Raw genomic sequence first — 17,195 nt, 5'->3', positions numbered from 1 at the left:
GAATTTATTCAGTTGTGTTTTAGTTAGTTAGTTGGGGAATTTTAAATGTCGTTAGTTCGAGTTTTGAAAAATGAGTAGTCTAGTTCTAATTGCGGATTTTGAAAATCCAGTAGCTAGTTTGTACAATGTTATCAGTAGGGCAAGTTTTTGTAACTTTTGCAACTTTTTTTTACAGCTTCCTAAATACTCGTAAGATATGTATAATGTTGTTATAAGCTGTTTGAAGGAATCTTATAGTGCAACTTTTTGCAACTTTTGTCCATTTTTTCTTTCGTGCAACATTTTGCAGCTTTTTCGATTTTTCATGAAAGTAATTTCGATTTTGGTGAAATACACGGCCAAATTCGACTGAAACACCGAAAACCAGCACCTAAGTAAAGCTTGTACGGGAGTAAGAGAGAGAGAGAATCTTTATTCGTTTACATTACATATCAACATTACACTACAAAAATGTAACAGTGAAATGCGACATGCAAGGTAGACGGGAGGCTCGATATGACAAAGTCTTCAGAGCCGAGCCACCCAGGACAGGAGCAATTTTCACAGTTGATAACTAATAAACAAAAACAACAAAAAAATGGGTATTATTAACGGGTATTATTTTTTTAGTCAATCTGGGAAGTTGACCTTTTATTTTTTAGACAACCGAGCAAAATGAGGTCTTTTAGTGCAACTTTTGTCAAAAATGTATGCAACTTTCCGCGGATTTAACTGCAACAAAAGCTTGCCCTAGTCATCAGTACCGGTCTGCCGGGTTTGCTTGAGGGTGTGTCGAAGGCGTCAACCGGTATTGAGTTTGAACTTTGTTCGCTGTAGCATTGGAACGAGCTTCATATCTCATGCATAATGTTTGCTCTTTCTACTTTGGTCAAGGCGGTTTTACCTTAGCATAAGTATCTGCTATCCGTACAACATAGTGATTAATCCTGTTAATCATTATCATCTGGAAGCCGGGTGTGTTAATGCTTGAGCGGAAACCCGACAGATCGCCACAGTAGAATTACCAGTGCTGAATCAAAAAGACGTCGAGAATGGTAGCATCTACAAGGTGAGTTATTGTCAATGTTGGGCGAAATTTGTTTTCAATAGTAACTACACATTTGTTTTCAGCAATCGACTTACCACGAGGAATACGTCCGAAGAAAATGACTTCAAATCCACAGTCATGATTCGAGAAATAGAGAAACAATTTGCCGAAGTAATAGAATGTTTCTACTTTACAAATGACGACGCAGTGTTATTACTTGCCTTACCTTGTCAAAACAGGATGGCGCTAAGTACGTCAAGAAAGTCAACGGCATAATTGGTTTTCGTGTTTTGGGCGCGGGAGGTAAAGAAATCAAATGGATCATCGATGCAAAGAATGGCAGCGGTTCACTGGAACTCAATTCCAAAAGTAAATGACATCTTTCTAGATCTATTATTAGGCATCAGATATACCAGCTGGGTCTGCATGTATATAATCTGAAGTTCTCTGAGCTTGTTCATTTTGTGGATTTTTTCAATTTGTATGGAATTCAAATACCAAGGTTATATGTTCAAAGCAATAAGGTACGAGTCATGGCTTAGTACTCTACTTCTGCTTTAGAATGGATGAGAATTACTTTCTTGTAACGGTAATTACCAAGATCTGAATGAATCTCATCAGCATCAAATAAAAATTGCAAACAGCTAGGCTCTTTTACCTACAATCTATCTCAAAGCTATATGCATGGGAAACTGTTATGTTACTGCTATTTTATATTCATATCGGTGACTTCATGAACCCTTGTTAAATTTGGTTTTTGCGTTATTCTAAATTCCACAGCAGTCTGTAGGATGGGATCAAAATACTCTGTTCTGATGCATGGACGAGTAGATTTGGTCAGAGTACAGTAAATATCTTCATTACTGATGCCAAATGGTGACTACAGGTCTCGTGACCGGTGCTATAGAGTAGGCCTACAATTGTGAAAGTATGCTCTAACTGTGAAATATTTTGCAAAGTAGCATAGGATCAAACCCCTGCAGTAGTAAGGGTATAACACAACATGTGGTGTGCCACCATTGCTGACCAACTGTGAAACCTGCAATTCTTTCAGAGAAACCGTAACCATTGATGGATGTGTAACATTAGGATTAGCAGTGGGGTCACTACAAACTTGGAACTGTTCTGGGCTTACCCCAGACTTTCATTATGGAGGGCGCAAACGATTGACAACAATCCAAATTCCAATTCTTATGTGGAGTGCATTATGATTGCTTATAACCAGAGGTTGTCAAAGTAGTCACCGTCGCTACTCAGGTAGAAGTAACGCCGGAATTTCTACTCAAGTAGATCTAGGAGTGATGGTTCACAAGTAAGTAGGTATTTTACGCTTGTTTTTGCCTACAAAACTAAAAACTGTCCAGTAGAAGTAGTAGTCTAAAATCATAACTACTTGAAAAGTAGTGGGAGTAGGAAAAATCTACTTCAAAAAGTAGAAGTACTTCGTTACTGACCACCTCTGCTTATAACACAGTTACAAATGAATCAAAAATTTATCCTGCTTTTGAATTTTTCTTCATTGCATCTGCTTGAACAGAGGCATCATCTGACTTTGACATCTCTGATATACTAACCAACTTCACTTGTACACAGCAAAGCCAGACTGCACAATCACAATGAAAGACGGAGATCTGGTGGATTTGATGACCGGAAAGCTCAATCCAAATACTGTGAGTCTACTCTTACTAGTAGGGTGGGCATAATGTTTGAGTACTTGTGTATTAAATCAATTAATCAATCATATCATATTACATTCTCATCTGCCCAACACACAGACACAATGCGATATTCAAGACACACAATGCTATGTAATGAACAGGTAGGGGGATGCTGAACGACCAACCAGTTGGGTCTCTTGAACTGGCATCCACCTCGTATCTAAATCAAGTAGTAATTCTAATGATAGTGAAACATACGCTCCTTACAACTAAGAGTTAATTTATCAATGAGAATTAGTGTTTTGATACTACATTCTCCGCTGTGAAGGCGATAAACCTCGATTGGTCATATGTACCGTAATCCAAAATATGCAGTACCAAACAACGTACCAACGCACATTTGTGGAAATGATATTTGTGAAATCGTGATCAGCACACACCGTTGTTGCAAAAAGCAATGAAATAAGTGTCATGAAAATATACCAAATGATCAGGTACCGTTCTTCATTTTTTCCCAGCTACACTTAATAGACCGAAATTTGTAACTCGATATATCCATTTTAGGCATTTTTCAATGGAAAATTGAAGATTTCCGGCAACATGGGAATTGCCATGAAGATTCAGAGTATCATGCCCGCAAAGGCGATGTTATGAAGATCTGTGATGTGATGCAGTCAACTCTTTTATCAGACAGACATAATAATTTTTACATATCTATTCTCTGAATACTTCTTATTCTTTCCCAATTGTCGGTATCTTCGCTACTTTCTTCATGAATAGTCATTAGCAAATACATTTTGGTGCAATTTATTGCAATAAAATATGGTTGACATCATGAAACTGAAGGTACGTTAGAAATAGTCTTGTCTTTCTCTGGCAGTGTTGGTAAGTCGTCGGTCGGTTCCAGTCCGTAACCGTATGTGGCAAATGTGGCGGCCGAGGCTGCTGCTGCACCTGCTCTTGCCCCTGTAAGAAATTCGACACATGTGGTGATCGAAGCCTGATGATTTTATCACTTCGCCATTAGAGGCAAAAATGATAGGCAATTTTCGTCAGCCACACAACGTTAATACTCTGTGACTGCTGGATTGGGAATATTGGTATATTTCAAGAGGAAGTCAAAGTAGCCATTGTTGTCAAGTAAAATAGCAATATCCAGGTAAGTAAGAAAATATTCTAACCCTCATTTTGCCTACATAACTGAAAAGTAGTGGTCGAAAATCATACTCACTTGAAGCAGTGTGAGTAAACGAACCTACTTCAGTACTGTGAACAAGTTGGTAAAAGCACGGCTGGTGACAGATCGCGTATTCGAAAACTGTGTCGATATTCAGTACCAAGTGGCCCGAAACGACACGGCGTTTGCAGGACCGCAACATAACTCACTGTGCCTGTGCCCCTGGATTTATTAGAAGATGTGCATCGCGCTACGAGAAATGACAGTAGGCTAATTCATCCCGTGGAGATTGAATCAGAATGGGCATTCTGCTCCGTATTCGTATTGCAGATGCATCATACAATTTTATAAACAGAAAACAGTGATTGACTAACATTTCATCCCAGTCAAACGTGCCATCAGCCGTGATAACTTGCCGCATTGAAACAGATTAATTAATGACTAGGCTGGGCACAATGTTTTGAAACTCAAACTTGAATCGAGAATTAATTTTGATGAGTCGAGTAAGAGATATTTTTGTTCAAGTACTGAATATTTACTCTCCTTTCCCGTATCAGTTGATCTGTGCCCTCGAGAATTATAGCATACGAAACATGTAGTACAGAGCTACACATGTCACTGGAAATAACACATCTGTGAAGTCGTGATCAAGCTACAGCATTGTCACGTGTGCTGAAATACACATGGTCAAAAACATACCAAATTATCTTTGATGTGATGTATAACTGACATTCTATTGTTTGTGGTTGCATAAAAGATACATATTTGAACTTAGAGCATCAGCCATACTACGATGATGTGGAATAGTGATTAGGGGTGTTCAAAAATGACTTTTTTTTCTCAAATTCTACTGGTTACTTGATAAAATTGTTAGGTTACTTAATTGAAGCCTGCACACCAAATTTGGTTCGATTCCAACCCAGTAGCCGCATTGCTACACGAGAAGAAAGTTATTATTTAATATATAAAAATGAATACAAAAAATTTCAAAATTTTCTGTTCACCCCATGAAATTGATAGATTGTCTATAGAAGCGATGCTCACCGAATTTGGATAAATTCCAACCAGCGGAAGCGGATTAAGTGATGTCGAAAAATTTGGATTTGAATAAAATAGTATTTACGGTGGGCACAACTATATTAAATGATTAAAGAATTGGTCACCGTAAATACAATTTTATTCAAATCCAAATTTTTTTCGACGGCAATAACTCCGCTTCCATTGGTTGGAATTGAACCAAATATGGTGAGCATCGTTTCTATAGACAACGCAACAATTTCATGGGGTGAACAGAAAATTTCGAAATTTTTTGTATTCATTTAATGTATTAAATAAAAAACTTTCTTCTCGTGTAGCAATGCGGCTACTGGTTGGAATCGAACCAAATTTGGTGGGCAGGCTTTAATTAGGTAACCTGACTATTATATCAAGTAGCCAGTAGAATTTGAGAAAAAAATCATTTTTGAACACCCCTAATAGTGACACGCGAAGCGTAACATTCAAATCACTCATGCATTAGATATTGCCCAGACAATATAGTAAGGTGAACCAGGTACCTGCCATTGCAGCCGCCCGTCCTGTAAATATTCTCTTGACGCGACCCGCTCTGCGCTTGCTGGGAGTACCTCGAGCCACCGCAGCCCTACCTCTTCGTCTTTGCGTATCCTGAACGATGGGTCTGATTCTGGGACGACCGCGCCCTCTGCCGACACCCCTCAACCTCGAATATAAAGTGCCGGCTGCATTATGCGAGTTGGGTGAAGTATCGTCAACTACAATGGTGTCGGATTCCGCATTCTTGGATTCGCCATTCCCAGAAACTTCGCTAGACGGACTAGCTGGAGTTGAGTCTAACACTGATTCCGAGTCCCAGTCATGATGGCTTGAAGCGGTGAGAAATTTTGTCTCGAAAATATCCGGTTCAACAGACGAGTTTGATTCATGAGTGATCGTGAAATTCCCAGACGATGCGTCACTGATCGTGCCAGAAACGCCTTGCTCTTGAAGTTGTTTCAAACGTTTCGCCTCTCGTTCCGCGTTCGATTTTCTGCCCCGTTTCTTCCCCCTGTACGGGAGTACGTCGCCTTTGTTTTCCTCTCTCCTCATCTTGAGACGCTGTATAAGTTGTTCGTCGTCAAGCAGAAGCGAAACAACCTCCTTCGTTTTCAAAATATCCGGCTTGAAACTACCCCCCGCGATCACCATTCTTTGTATCACGTTTTTCTCTTCCGCTCTCTGCAATATCCTCTCATCAACAGTGCCTTCGCACACAAGTCTGTACACGGTGACTTGCTTTGTTTGACCTAATCTGTGAGCTCGGTCCATCGCCTGCTGGTCTACCGTCGGATTCCAGTCGCTGTCATAAAAAATAACAGTATCGGCCGCGGTTAAATTGATGCCCAAGCCTCCGGCTCTAGTACTGAGTAGAAAAGCGAATATATCAGATCGTGTCTGAAAGTCAGCGACCATATCCCGTCGTTCTGATATACGAGACGAACCGTCCAATCTCATGTAGGTGTAGTCGCGGTATAACATGTATTCCTCCAGAATATCGATCATTCTCGTCATTTGCGAATAGATAAGCACCCTGTGGCTGCCTTTGTGCAGCTTGCGGAGTAGCACGTCAAGAGCATAGAGTTTTCCGCTGTCTGTGACCAAGTATTCTTTGCTGGGGATATGAATATTAGACCAGCCGCCTACAGGATAAATCCAGAGATCAGAAATCCCAGAATGGCGATGCTCTTCCGCAGTGACGTTGTCACGACATCGACGATATGTCACTGAGTTTGTCTCGTACAAACTCGCCATTTCATTGCAAAAATTCCTGTCGCAACAGTACACCGTGTGCATTGATGCTGTCACAACAGGCTTGAAGAGACGGATTATGTTTTTCGGTAAGAAATCAAGTCGAATTGTATCACTCGACGCAGGACTAAAGCCGTTCGTGAATATCAACTCGGCAAATGGTGAGCTGACATTAAATTCACCGTAACAGCTGATATCTGTGACCAGCAATGAATCGTTTCGTGACTTTGCATCGGCGATCAAGTTGTCGCAGAATATCTTGTTAAAATAAGCTTTCAATTTCACATTGTCCTTCCAGTCAGACTGATAAGAGCAATCATAATCGGGCGGCTCCGTGAAATTTTTCCAATACTCCCCGACACTCAAATCTAGCAGTCTTATAAACGAAAATTCGTTTGGATACGACTGACACACGTTGTGCGGATGGTGTACGTTCAGATCACAATACAGCATTTTACGTTTACCAGGCGTTACTCTGGATAACATCCCTTCATTATACAACAGTTTGGGTAAACGAAATGGCGATAACGGGCGACAGTGAAATGGAGACTCCACTTCGCGTCTCTCGAATAAATCCGGGTGATTGCACACTTTCCGGAATTGCATCACCAAATTCATGAGCGTGTGCCCGCTGCCAGAGTTCACAAAAAGGTTACCGGTCGATTTCAGCAGATCTTCAAGCTTAATGTTTCTCTTTATCGCATCGTATAGAGACTTTTGTCTCGGTGCTAGACCGCAGTGTACCCGTATCTCAATTTTTTCAGACAGTTCGTTCTCCACATCTCGCTTAATTCTACGCAACATGAAAGGCTTCAAAATCATATGCAGCCTGGACAGTTGCGTTTCGTCGATGTCTGATTTATTTTCGATGTGATTTTCGATATCTTTGGAAAACCACTCGTTGAACTCGTTGTGACTGTCGAATAAGGAAGGCATGATAAAATGAAGCAAAGCCCAAAGCTCGGCCATCGTGTTTTGGATAGGAGTACCCGTTAAAAGCAAGCGATTGCGGCAGTTGAATTCGAGCAAAATTTTCCACCGCACGCTGGCCGTGCTTTTGAGAGCTTGGGCTTCGTCAAGCACCATATACTGCCATTTTATCCTCTGAAAATACCGCACATCCGATATCACCAACTGATAACTAGTTATCAAGATATGAAACGGAGCAGAGTCACGGTCTGAATGGTACGACGCTTTTAAATTCCAGAACGTCCTCAGAACTTTACGGTCTGCGGGATTTCCCCAGTAAGGGAGGACTTTAAAATCGGGGAAAAACTTGGTAAACTCCTGATGCCAATTATTTAAGGTAGACGCGGGCGCCACCACTAGGAACGGACCCCATATGTTCAATCTTTGTGCTAAGTGTCCGAAAAAAGCAATAGTTTGTACTGTTTTACCGAGTCCCATCTCGTCAGCGAGGATACCGTTGATGCCTTGTTGGTACAAATTGACGAGCCAGTTAACACCTTTTAACTGGTACGATTTTAAAATTCCTTTAAAAAGACTGGGTTGGGTTATTTCCTTGTCTTGACTACCTTCCCAGTCCGTGGATACGTCCTGTTCGGGGTTAAAAGCAGCCGTTTGACTCCTTTGCCTGTCCATGGCTTGGTTCACATTTTCTACGGCTTTACGGCTGTAATACGATCCTGCCATTACTTCATCCGACGTGGAAGTGTTTGAATCATCGTCATAATCTTTTTCAATGCACTGCATGATGTCCTTGGTTTTTTCGTCGTGTTCAACAATGTGCTGCTTGGCTAGTTTCTTGCTCATGAAGTGAGCGAACAGCTCGGTTTGAGAGATGAGAAAATTGAGTTTGCGCTGCTGGCGTTTGGCCTCGCGAAGCTCCTCGTCGAGGCGGATCTGCTCTAGCGCGTGTTTCTCGGCTTTTTTACGGTGCACCTTTTCGACTTTGCTGTATTTTTTCCAAAACAACTGCATCTCGCGGGTGATTCTGCGAGCGCGTCCGTTCTTTTCTTTGGATATCTTGACGGAAATGGCGGCGTTACCGCGTTGCCGTTTCATTACTTCTCGAGATACTCTGCGTAGCGTCGAAAGCTGACTGGTTCGCGTTTGGAGTCGATTGCGGAATGCTTTTGGTATATCTTTTTTCGCTACTAGTTTCCAGTGTTTCTTTCTAATTGCATCCATATTTACTGATTTTTTCTTCTTAATCTGTGACGTGGTGATTGTTATGCCATGTCCATTCTTATCATCTCCTTCAACAACCGATCCTGATGTACTTGTCGAAAGTGAAACAGTACTGGCCGAAATATCCTTAGATATTTTCAAATTCGTCTTTGGTCTCTTCTTTCTGACTCTTTTAAACACTCTTTTGTGATAAATCCATTTGTGTTCGTTATTAACGTAGTCCGAACTGTAATGCTGGAATTTGGAATAATACGGATCCGCAGAAAGATTGCTGGCGCATGACTTCCCTTTTATATGATTTTTAAGCATTTGTTTGTACCTCATTTCTGTTATTTCGTCATCACTGCTCTCAGAAGTGACAGAATCTTCTTCAAATAGATCTGCTATCCACTGGCGACTGTTCGGAGAACAAGTAAATCCAAACGGTTTTATCATTTCCTGACATGATTCAATCGAATACTGATCGCTTTTCTCCCTCTCCTCAATCTTAGCTTGCAGTGTTTCGAGTATTTGCCGTTTAAGCAACGCTGCTTTGGAAATTCGGTGGATTAACTCGGGAGCAGATAGAGCTTTTCTGATACCTTGCGCGAATACAGAGTCGGCCATTGCCGAATGGGGCTGTGATTTCAAAGCGCCTTCCATGACAACCTACAATCTGTTGATGAACTCTCGTCCATTGACTAACGAAGGTTGTGAAGATAGATATCGCAGCAGTCACCGCCTCTAGATAAAAGCGGTTCAGCAAAAAGCGCCATAACGTTTCACGGTTCATGCTGGTTGCTTGCCTGCTTCATACGAAACTCGTACCGGTTTGATACCGAACATCCGGATATCTATGTCGTATCCGTTACTTACTGTACAATGATTTTATTTCAAAGTGTAACACAAACATCGACATAAATTAAATGCATAGTAGAATATGACAATTCAGGTATGCGTGGGGTGATGCCATTGCGTAGGATAGCATTCATCTTTCGGTTAGCGGTGGACGTGGTCAGTATATATATGGGCTGAATATTTCATACTTCATAATCACGAAAGTCAAAATAACAGTGCGTTAAGTATATCGGTTCTATAAGAACTAGTCAAGTACTTTTCCACGCCCATATTTTTCATTTCATTATACTGAATGTTGTAACCGCGAGATCAGTTTTGTACGGCCCCTCGTTAATGTTTTTGAGGATTTCTTCTGTAGAAGCGTTGATGTCGGTTTGCAGAGAGTCCTCGAGGTCGAATCTGACAAGGTAGAATAAATTTTTGTAAATTCGGCATGTCGTGAAGATATGACGTAGGGTTTCAAACCTTCTTTTGCAGAATTTTCTGCTGTTTTTTTTCTGCATCTTTCCTCCTTGTCCATTTGGCTTCGTTCTTCCTTGCGCCTGTAAAATATGCTTCATTGTGCAGGAGAATGTGTCGTCTGATACCTGCTAGAGTTGTAACCTGAGTCCCACGTAATGTGTGGCTGGGTGGATATACTTAGCTCGTGGGTAGTAAGACGCACGCTCCTGCGTTAAGTCCTTGATCTGACAACTTCAACGTGAATGCAACGACAGGATTGCCTCAGATAGATATATTGGTCGAATATGCATGGAATATACAGTAGGATATCGCATATGAGTCTGCTTTTGTAATTGAAATGCACGAGCTGATAAATGGTAAGTTACGTGGTACGAGAAGAAAGACATAAATCACGTGATATACAGATATGAGAGAGAAGGGGCCAGAGCACCACACCGTCTCCAATAAAAGACGTGATTAGCGACAGTACAAAATGACATTTACATGAAAAGCAGATCGGTACGATTACGAGACGTAATAATTGCAACATAAAAAAACATAGCGTATGGTTAACGTGGTAAGGCCGAAGTATGCAGTTAATAAAGTATTGGTAGAAAGGCGATAACGTTAATTTAAAATGCGATATTGTATGGCTGCACTATTTATACAACATGATAGCAATGAAACCGCATAGTGTATTGATAACACGTTAAGGCTAGATTACATATAGTCAAAATGGCGAATTGGTTATATCTGAGGCAATTTTTGTGTTTCATTAAAAGAACAAAAAAAAATATGTACACAAAGGAATTGACATTAGGTCCGGCGAATGCGTCATACGCTAGAACGAATTGGTGGTAGCTCGAAAATGAGTGTATTTTATTTGTGAAGGCAAAATCCTATAAGCGGAATCCAGTGTATGGTTTGGGAGCATATGAAAGTCAAAACTACTTTTGAAATCGATCGAAACACGTGGTATTAGAAGATATGAAGTAACGAAAGTAGGAAACTGATGTCTGGGTTTTCTAGCGACCAGAGACTGATTTTATGAGTCAATGAAGTTGAATAGAGAAAATTACTCAAATGAGGGTCTGGTAGTCGAACCGCTTAAAATGGCGAGATTTGTGGGAAATTTCCTGAACCATTAAGATTAACGACTATTGAAATAGGCACAAAGACCTTGGCCCGAAATTATGCGAGCCGTATATATTTTCGGCAAGAACAGTCGTATTGACGCATTCGCTAATGGGTAGCCTATACGAATGAATTTTAAAATGCTAATAAGTCCGCATGGGAGAGATAGATACAAGTACATGAATCATAATCGCGTCTATAGGGATTACGAAATTCGCCGCGTTTGAAAAGTGAACAGTCCATCAGTCTTTCGGAAGACCGAATAATTATTTATATACAGTTAAGCCATGCACCGTGGGCCGCGAACCTGCCTGGAATAATTAACAGTCAATGCTCATTGCTCATTAAGGATTGTATTTAGATCCAATTAGTTCACTCCGCCAAGGTTAAAACGCGCATCGCCTGTTGTGCGAATATTCTTCACGACTGTTGAAGTCGGCTTTAAAATGCGTATAATACGTGGTGTTACCAAAGCCATGTTGAACTTGTATGTCCCGAAATGTTGACATAGGCCGGAATCGGAGAGCGGAGGAATGTTGTGTAGTAGTGAGCATTTCGGCGGTTCGCGATAGACCCGTTGGCAGACGACGACGAATCTGGGATGCGAAAGCGATATCGGCAGCAAAAAGGCTATTTCACAAAGTAGGAAAATAATAATAGGAATAATAGTATACACTAATGACAAATTGAAAAAGAAATTAAACACAATAAACACATTATATTTCAGCGGACCAGATATGAAGTGGTGAAAATCTGCACCGATAGGGATGATACGATAGGGAGTATAAGCTATAATGTAAGCGTAAGTACTAAGTATTGAATCGATTCCATACGTGACGGAGCGACGCAAGGCGGTTATACAAGCCTTGTGAGTAATTTGAGCTTTAAAGTAGAAATTAATAAAAATTTAAGGAATCTCGAAGTGAATGGAAATTATGTCTGGTTGGCCGGATGTGTTGAGGGTCAAAAGTGTATAGTAAAGAAATATTAAAATGGAAAGATGAATGCAATTGTAGCGTAACGCGGGGAATTCGTCATTTAATTATATAACGAAGTAAGTCGTGAAAGTAGAGTGTAAAAATTGTAAAGAGAATGTAATAACAATAGCCGAAGTGATGAAAAATGTGTGTATTGTTAGGTAGCCTAATGGCATGTACGAATTTAGTGCTGCGAACACGCAGTCATGTCAAAAAAAGTCCCTTAGCGATGTACACAGCATGGTGTACCACAAGTCCAGACATATCGCTGAATCCGCGCGCCATATGCTATCCAGATATAAAAAGGTTTCCGGAAATAAATTGACGTGTGCCGTTGAACACGTCGCGACAGGAAATGCACAAATGCGTAAGTAAGACTCGTGCTTCACATTAAAAGTATATATATCATAAGTAGTGTAGTAGATCGCTCGCGAACCAACGTTTTTTGCATGGGGTAGTATAGGGCCCGCTGGTGACGCGCCGCGAAACTCGTGTTGGTGATGCGCCTTTTTAGACCCCCCTTCCGCTGGTCACGCGCCATAGGGTTCTTATGGGTGCGGTCGTGACTCGTACTTTCTGGTATGGGCTGCGGCGGTGACTCGTATTGAAAACTCGTGTTGGTGACTCGTACTTTCAGGTATGGGCTGCGGCGATGACTCGTATTGAAAACTCGTGGTCGTGATTCGTACTTTCAGACCCCTCGCGCGGCGGTGATTCGTCTGTCATGTATTCTTACAGGGTCTCTGCTGATTCTCTATGTGTTCTTATGGGTGCGGCGGTGATTCGTACTTTTAGGTATAGGCATCTCTCGACCGTCATACTTTCGCATGTCGTACTTTCGCGTATAGGTTGTGGTGGTGACTCGCTATGTATTCTTATGGGTGCGGTCGTGATTCGCACTTTCAACCATCTCTCGCATGGTGTTGAATAGTCACCAACAATAACCGCGCAGACGGAAACGTGGCTTGTTGTGCAAGAGGATTACGCAGCGCGTGCGACCTATATTTCGAATGACCTGCGCGCTGAATTGTTTCTCATGCAGCTGTGTGCTACTATCGATTATTACACTAATCCAGTCAGTGCGAAATAGTTTGCTAAATCTAGGAATCACTTCCAAGGTAATATTTTGGTAATTAGTTTACCGCAGAGCCGGCGTAGACGGCGATTCGAATATCAACAATAACCGCGTTCACAAACTAACACTTCAAAAATGTGTGAAATAGTTTGCAAAACCCCGCGATCGCTGACAAGATAATGGCTCGGGTGACATGATAACGTTACAGGTATAGGGATCGCTCACACGGTTCTACATGAAGACCTCGTAGTTTAGTCGTGACAAATGACCGATCGTGTTCTAACTCTTTCCTCGCTATTGATTGCTACCTGAATAATACTGTCAGATCGGATTATTCGCATATACCGCTGTTTCGCACCTACGCACCTGTTTGACATACACCTCCATTTCGAGTAAAACAATTTGTACATCTTCCACGTCACCGAGCAGACAGAAATTATCTTCGTTACGTGTAAATTTTAATTTCATGTCGACATTATCCAACATACATCTAGACCAGGGGTTCTCAACCCGCGGCCCGCGAGATTTTGCAATATGATCGCCCGGCACAGTATTGTTGCATATTAATTTAGCTACTTAAGCTCTCTTATCGCTCCGTCTCTGTTTTGTTTGATTTATTTTCATTCTTCAAAGTTTTCTGGTTTCTTGATATATGGTCGAGTTTAGATTCTTATTGTTCTGGATAGGTATTCAGACAGTTCCATCTGGTATTACACATATCACTTGGTCTTAGAAAAAAAGCGTTGCTAGCTAGGTCCCAGGCCCAGCAATCCATATTTTGCGGCATTGTTGAGATTGCCGACGACGTTAAAAACGCATGGTTCAAAATTGCTTGGTATATCGCTAAGCCTATGGAATCTGCTAGAAAATGTGTGTTCTCCAACAAAACGTTACTATACTGTGCGAATCTCCGCTGTTTCCGGAATTTAGCAGCAAGGACAACTTTACCTAACAAATTTCGAAACTGCAGTTGTCTGATTCAACCGTGACAAGAAGAGTAACAGCAATATCAGTTGATCTTTTGTCGCATGTTTTGAAACACGTTGCCGCGTAGACTACTTTAACCTAGCATTGGACAAAATCTACGGACATAGCAACGCTAATTGTATTGGAGTATTCTATCGGAGTGAATATATTTGTAGACGTAATGCTGGCCGGGCAAACCTGGGGAGAGGGGACTAGCAAACACCATCAACTTGACAAAGCTGACTTCTGTAACTATTGGTGCAGGGCATCAGCCATGGAAGGAAAGGAGAAGGATTGATTAGTTTGCTCAGAAATTACCCCGAACATGAGACTTCTCAGTTCTCATATCACTGAGAGCTCAAAGTGACAATGGCCTCTGTAAAGAAAAAGTCACCGTAATTTTATACTCGCTCGCTCACGCATTGAAACAGAGTTCAGTTCTCTGGTGCAAGGGTTTGAAGGTGCACAGCACATACCGACTTGGGAACGCATGCAATGCACGCTTCATGAAGGGATTTACTTGTTCCGTCGGAAGATGACATAATCTCACTAGAAACAGCAACTGAAAGCTTACGAACGCTGTCCATTATGCTGTAGAATGCATACAAATGTACTAAATGCCCATTTACGACTGGTAAATATAGGCTATATTAGCCTAAATATAATAGTCGTCCACAAATATACGGTAATAATGTTCTGCGGCCCGCAGCGGTTTTTGCTGTTAAGATGCGGCCCGTTTTGCAAGGAAAGTTGAGAACCCCTGATCTAGACTGTTCAAAAAGACCCATTCGAATTTTTCCGATCAACTCTAGCGGTGTGCTGTTTTTGGTAAGGTCTTTTCGTTTAACATATCCAGTATTCGCTGCACCAAGAACATCCATAGAGCCAGCGACATCTTTATAAAAACCTTGTCCTTGCACAAAACTCTCCGAGGCGCCATGTGTATCATTCAACAACCGAGAGATATAAGCTTTGTACGCATGACAATTATCCGAATTTGTGATAACCTCATTTGAAATAGTTACATCGATTTGTTTGAAAAGAGAATCCAACATGTTATTGACCAGGCCCACTTGTGTATCATTTGCTAAATCAGCTCCATCCCGTTTAGTGAGCTTCAAACGTAATCTCAAGAATGTGTTTTGTAGATCCATATATCGATCCGTCCTTGGTAATTGTACTTCCATGACATTACCTAAACTATGGGGTTTGACGACGACATATTGCGATTCCTCAATACTGGTTTGCTTGTGGGGTATACTAAATATGTTTAATCCGGAGTTATGACATTCTCTGGAACCCGCATGCATCAACATAGTTCTTAGTCGAATATATCCTGTTGTTTACGACGACGTTTGGATGAAGTGTTCTTTGACTTTGTTTTTTTCCTTTTTATAGCCTTGGGGGTTAAAATTTTATCAATCACTCGACCGCCAGCTTGTTTACTTCTCTTGATAACACTAGACTTGATCGAGTTACCCTGTAATAGATCTCTCGCTATTTCACCTCCAGTCCGTAACAATTGACCGCCGGCGTATTTCGCAATAGGTGTCACTAAACGACCAAGTGATTTAAACAAACTTCCGATACCGGAACCAGCTTGAACTCCACCAATAAAATATCCATAACCATCGCTTGTCTGGTTATAATGACGATGGACAGAATGATGATCACACGTGAAAACAACTTTCATAATCGCTTCCTAATGTTAAAAGTAGCTTGCAATGAACGACTTATTATATTTATAGGCTCCCCAAACTCGTCCCTGAGGTAAAGACATACAGAATCTACAACATCTTTTGAAACAGAGAAATAATACGGATTTGTTGCTATCCAATTATGCGTGACATCGCCAGGTGTCAGCGGTATAACTCGTAATAAATGCGCTAACGCATCTCCAAGTAAGTGAGGGTGAATAATATCGCAATACACAAACAAATATTGACCAATCGTCGGTTCGGTTAAAGTGAAATCGATCTCCATGAGGGCTAATTCGCAATATCTCGTCGGGATGTTGTTGATGGTGAGTAGTCTGTGTTCAAAATCAGCACCAAGCATAGAGGTGGTTAACGTCACTATTTTCATCGTGCGTGGAGCAGACATGGGGTGATTACTTCATGAATGTAATCGATTGCGATTACGATTACTTCTGAATCACGCGATTACGATTACGATTACGATTACAGCAAAATCAGGAAGTAGTCGATTACGATTACGATTACATTGGAAAAGTAATCACGATTACTCACGATTACATTCATTTTGCATCGTAGTAGTTATGTTGAAAGACAATACATGGACTGCGCTGAAAAGGCCGAATAATATAACAACTGCCTTTACAAAAGATGGGACATTTCCTTGTTACGTCATAATGTACCCATTGCCCATTTTATAGACGGTTTATCGCACACAACGTTTTTCATTTTTGCCAGGTCCATAACTGCCGCACCCCAAATTTCCTAATAGGGTGGGGAGCGTGGTTGGAGGGTACTCAAAAGTATTTCGTAAACCAACATAAATTATAAGAGTATTATCGATACATTTCATTAACTTGGAAATTCTCTTTGAGCTTTGCGATTTAAATATCTCTATATAGCTTGATTTCAAAATGCATATGTCTCCGCCTCAAGAAATAAGGCTTGTAAAATTCATAGTAATAGGTATTTAGGTGCCAGTCAATACCGCTCCTCGACACATCAAAAGACATGTGCAGTTTCGGCTAACATGAGACTCCATGAAGTGTGCTACTAAAGAAAGACATTGGCCGAAACTTAGATAATGTGTCCATTGTCAATAGCCGCGCTGGGTGGGCGTGACTAACAGTCTATTCCTTTCAATCTGAGCCCACGATGCAAATTCCACCCGGGCACCCACAGAGCATTAGACATGACAATTTGTGTGTGCGTCTCGCGTAAGTTTTTCTTTTATTCTGCTATGTTCGGGCCCC

General features: G+C 41.2%; 2 protein-coding genes and 1 long non-coding RNA gene across 3 annotated transcripts in view; 2 read left to right on the top strand and 1 right to left on the bottom strand.

Moving 5' to 3' along the window:
• LOC145439924 (uncharacterized) overlaps positions 1–17,195 on the top strand; it is a 258,367-nt gene that overhangs the window by 33,749 nt on the left and 207,423 nt on the right. The gene's annotated exons all lie outside the window — the stretch shown is intronic.
• On the top strand, positions 828–3,525 carry LOC145439919 (sterol carrier protein 2-like). The gene is made up of 5 exons (XM_080317591.1): positions 828–1,048; positions 1,111–1,198; positions 1,267–1,396; positions 2,621–2,697; positions 3,250–3,525. The coding sequence occupies exons 1-5, from the start codon at positions 1,032–1,034 to the stop codon at positions 3,337–3,339; spliced, it is 402 nt and encodes a 133-aa protein (XP_080173717.1). The 5' UTR covers positions 828–1,031; the 3' UTR covers positions 3,340–3,525.
• LOC145439888 (chromatin-remodeling ATPase INO80-like) lies at positions 3,477–9,622 on the bottom strand. The gene is made up of 2 exons (XM_080317540.1): positions 5,419–9,622; positions 3,477–3,651 (listed from the first exon to the last, which is right to left on the bottom strand). Exons 1-2 carry the CDS (start codon positions 9,458–9,460, stop codon positions 3,518–3,520), a joined length of 4,176 nt encoding a protein of 1,391 aa, XP_080173666.1. The 5' UTR covers positions 9,461–9,622; the 3' UTR covers positions 3,477–3,517.

The sequence above is a fragment of the Botryllus schlosseri genome, chromosome 5 (genome assembly GCF_051294905.1).
Source record: "Botryllus schlosseri isolate E-star chromosome 5, Bs_hap1, whole genome shotgun sequence".
In the NCBI taxonomy this organism is placed as follows: Eukaryota; Metazoa; Chordata; class Ascidiacea; order Stolidobranchia; family Styelidae; genus Botryllus; species Botryllus schlosseri.
This window is presented reverse-complemented; position numbering and strand designations above follow the sequence as displayed.

Bases quoted from the DNA above. Each gene is read 5' to 3' on its own strand.
- LOC145439919 (XM_080317591.1), top strand. The intron at 1,199-1,266 runs GTAATAGAATGT...TTGTCAAAACAG, and splicing joins TAGAGAAACAATTTGCCGAA to GATGGCGCTAAGTACGTCAA. The intron at 1,397-2,620 runs GTAAATGACATC...ACTTGTACACAG, and splicing joins ACTGGAACTCAATTCCAAAA to CAAAGCCAGACTGCACAATC.
- LOC145439888 (XM_080317540.1), bottom strand. From the start codon at position 9,460: ATGGAAGGCGCTTTGAAATCACAGCCCCATTCGGCAATGGCCGACTCT. The intron at 3,652-5,418 runs GTACCTGGTTCA...AATTTCTTACAG, and splicing joins ACGGGCGGCTGCAATGGCAG to GGGCAAGAGCAGGTGCAGCA.